Genomic DNA, 4,199 nt, shown 5'->3' on the forward strand with positions numbered 1-4,199 from the left:
ATCCATCTAAGAGCCCGTTTGGATTGGCTTAAAAAAGTAGCTTTTAAAAAGTTAGTCAAACTTAAATGATTTTAAGTCAAAAAATAAAAAGTTGCATTTTGCTTTTCTGTTTTTGGTGCACTAAACTGTATTCTAGTGACACTGAATCAATCTTAGATGTCTGAGGCACCATTTAGGATTGGTTTCATATCTGGTATATTCTGTATCTATTCCATGTGTAAATTGGTTTTTTCAGTGCCTACCTAAGTACTGTTTTTAATACAAAGTTACCTTACTTTTTTTTATCAAATCCAAAAAGAAACAGCACTCTTTATTAGATAAGCGCCACTGAAATATATATATTTACTATAATTGTGATATTTATGAAAAAAGAGTACTAATATCTAATTTTCGTTGGACTTTTAGTAAATTATGAATGCATACTTGCACTGTGATTTCATTGTATAATATAATTTTCTTTTTACGAAATTATGTGACAATGGATATGGGATACACGTGCGAAGCACGTACCCAAAGACTAGTATATATATAAAGAGAGAGATTTTTTTTCCGCTTCTTGACTAATTACACGGGGTACTTGCTACCTCCCACCAATACAATACCGGTTCTGGGTAATTTTATCCATTAGGACTTGGACAGAAGGGAAGGAGTCACCTAGTGTTTTTTGGGTTTCCGTTGGGATTTGAACTTGAGACCTCATGATTCTCAATCCACTTCATTGACTAACTAGGCTACACCCTTGGGTGCTGCAAAAAATTAATAGTTTGTCAAACTATTCCATTGATCTTGATATAAATATGTTAGTGAATTCTAATCTTGTAAATTATATAAATAGAACATATGGTTCCATATTATCTGTCACTCGGTCCGTTTTTTGTCTGTAAATACGCTTGGGACAGATATTTTATATGTTTTTGTCTAACTTGTTTTTAACCCACCCATATCTGATCTTGATCATCCCATTTTCCAGCACTAGGTATAACTCAAGAACAAGTTCTTAGAAGATTCAAATGAGTTAGTTAATCAATTTTATCGGGGATTAACTGTGGGGTTCCATATCCATGATGCTATTGCAGGAGAAGCATTTTTGGAAGGATTGCTTGTGAACGGTTGGCTTTTGAAATTGGTTACAGATCATGGTCAAGTTGAAAAGTGCATAGGAGCATGGACATTTAGTCTCAGTGAGTAGTAGTTCTTTCCAATTATTGATGCTGAATGATTCTGTAGTTACAATTGCATTATGCCCTCTCAGTGTTATATTCACCAAAAGAAGAGTTGAGGGCAGCAGCATGTGAATTTTGCTGTTCTATTCTGTTACCTAAAAATCAGGTTTTCATCTCTGCTCCGGAATGAATAATATATCATCTGTCTATTCATGCAAATTTCTTAAGTTATTTTTCTCTCCTCATGCTTTGTAAGGTTGATACTGTAATGTTTGAGATGGGATGGTTGCCGAACCATTCAGAACTTAGGCGAGCACTTGAAGTATATGGCTTTCTGTTGGATTCCCCTTCCAAATCTTCATCCAGCATGGAAATTGTGGATGGAGGTACACAAATTCCACCTTAGACTGATTTTTCCTGATAGCAATAATTGTCCCCTGCAAATTAAGTTTCTAGTTTATGTATATCTTATTTGCTTCAATCCATACTTCTGTATATTATTTTTGATGACCTTGGTGTCCGGGCCAGTTTTTGCCTTGACCATCTATATAGTAACCATTAATTCTTGGCTTGCAAGGAAGTTATCAAAAAACTACAGGCAGAAGAGCAGTGGGGAAAGAGTATATCAGTGTCGGTCTTTCTTGTCTATAGGGTACTAAATCATGCACAAATTTATTGTGCATGCATATTCTTCAAATAAGGTTTTAGTTATTCACTTTACCTATTTGTTGCTAAATTTCCATAATATTTGGATTAAACTGGAAATGTGATAAAACGGGAGCTAGGGCTTATATAGTGGGTAAGGGTGTGCAACGTAATTTAGACCTTTAAGAAGGACATACATAGTTTCTTAGGGTCTTGAGATTTCATTACTAGTATAGTCTTATTCAGTATTTACAAGGGCCATATTTCTTACTTATGTATTACAAATCCTCACAACTTCATATGCTGTTTCTTAGATTCTGATTCTGCTGGACCGCCTCAAAATATCAAATACTGGATAAAATATGTTTCTGTTTGTTGCCAAGCAAGGTATGTGATCTACTTTTGGAACTTAATTTGTGTTTATGGGATTGTAAACATTCATTTAACTGTTTCAACTGTTAGAAATTAGAAAAAAATTAATACTTGATGTAGAGCCGTGTTTATTATAAACTACTTTGGAACCTACTTTTGATCAGAATCATTTAGGTTCTATTGATCCAGAATCATGGCATTATATTAAATCTCAATCTTTGCTTTTTTCGTTTTTTTGTAGGGCCAAACGTTCAGTTTTCTCAACAGCGGAGGTAGAAGATTTGATTACCTCAGTGATCTATCTCTTCTTAGATCGGCAACTTATTGGCCTATCTTCAGCGTTGAAGGATTGCTTGCACTCACTTATTAGCTTCTTTAGTGATGATGCATTCCATTTAAGCTGTCAGAAAATAGCAAAATCCCTCACCTGCAGGTTCTTTATAATAGCTTTCATTGATTTCTACAATTAGTTTGACTGTGTTCTAAAGTAATTTAGTACCTCCGATATTCAATTATTTCTGCACATGGATGGATCTTACTCCTCCCCCACTTAGTAGAGAGAGAGAAGTGGAAAGAGGAGACAAATTTAGTGGAAGAATCAGACAAGTTGCATATGAATACAAACTTGGAACATACACCTTTAAGCTTAAAAGATGCATTTTGAATCTCATTTTTATTGTTGCTGTAGAGGGTGCATTTTTTTATAATACTACTGTTGTTTCTTCAACTTTGTTTACCTCTACTCTTTTTACTGTCTGTACTTCTTTTTGTTCAATATTTTCATCATAGCTCCCCCNCCCCCCCCCCCCCCCCAAGACCCCACTTGTGTGACTACACTGGGTATGTTGTTATTTGTCCCGGTGACTGATTTTCAAATCATGTTCAAAGTTGAAATTGTTCTATTCTGACCCTTTTGCATCTTAAGTATTAGTAATTGTTAATTGTTATGCATATATCTCTGGTTTTCCTTAGAGCTTTATGTTTTAGATACATGCTTTTATGGATCTGTAGATTTAGAAGTTTTATATTCTTTCAATACTCCTTGCGTTAAAGTTATATGACGGGACAAGCCATTTCTTCAGAGTTCCTACTGATGTCAACTGCTTGAGATCTGTGGAGAGTGTAGCTGGACTGGATGGTCGTTCCAAGCATCTTAGGAGTGTGCTGGCCTTTCAGTTTCTTGTAGCATGTTTTGATGACAAGGTAGCTTTGACGTACTTTTACTATCACTNTGTTTTGATGACAAGGTAGCTTTGACGTACTTTTACTATCACTACTGCCATTCAAATATCCATGTTTGTCATCGTCATATATTTGTCATGCCAGGTCTTGAAATGTGTTTTCTTCTGCGAAGCTAACAATTTTTTGGCATACGTCACCTAAATACTTGTGCAGGTACATGATGAAGAACAGATCTTGAGATCTCTAATCTCCATCAATCTGAAGCATAAGAATTGTGATCTTCTCAAAATGTATATTCAACTGGTTCTGGCAGAGAACTGGCTGTTTTGCAACCCATTGTTAAAAGATAAACCAATAATCAGTGAGACATGGAGCGCGTGCCTTAGAAACTGTTCCTGTCAAATCACTAGCACAGATTTGAGGTCTTATGCTTCTAAGGTAAACTCAACTTTTATCATCTTAGTTACTTTTCAAACTCCTCCTGATGTTTGTCGTTTTTGTTAGGTTCGTAGTAAAGCATCATATCTTCTTCAAGGCAGCGAGCGCCACAAGATGACTCTATCCTAGCGCAGAAAATTCTTCCTACAGTGAATCAGGCTAGTGACAAAGTAACTAACTCTGAGCATAAGAGATCGGTATATTTTATGTGTAATCTACAGACTTGGATGCTTCATCGACTCACGATGGAACCAGAAGATTCATCGTAGCATCTACAGAAAAGTTGACAGTGAGATGGCTGACAATTTTTTGGTAAGCAATGCAGTTTTTGTTGAGACTGATTGATCTGCCGGGTTCTTTTGTCATTCTGGCTGGCTCCTCACTAGATGGAACAGCTTT

At 35.8% G+C, this 4,199-nt stretch overlaps 1 protein-coding gene across 1 annotated transcript; it reads left to right on the forward strand.

Annotated features, from left to right (window-relative positions):
• Positions 1–982: 982 nt before the first annotated feature.
• Positions 983–4,119, forward strand: LOC125852737 (uncharacterized; the record flags this gene model as incomplete). The annotated part of the gene is made up of 8 exons (XM_049532435.1): positions 983–1,181; positions 1,253–1,329; positions 1,420–1,549; positions 2,123–2,195; positions 2,422–2,613; positions 3,263–3,383; positions 3,576–3,800; positions 3,867–4,119. Coding segments are annotated over 8 exons (1,080 nt in total), but the record flags the coding sequence as incomplete, so codon positions are not given.
• Between the last annotated feature and the right edge of the window lie 80 nt (positions 4,120–4,199).

The sequence above is a fragment of the Solanum stenotomum genome, unplaced genomic scaffold, assembly GCF_019186545.1.
Source record: "Solanum stenotomum isolate F172 unplaced genomic scaffold, ASM1918654v1 scaffold4834, whole genome shotgun sequence".
Classification (NCBI taxonomy): domain Eukaryota; kingdom Viridiplantae; phylum Streptophyta; class Magnoliopsida; order Solanales; family Solanaceae; genus Solanum; species Solanum stenotomum.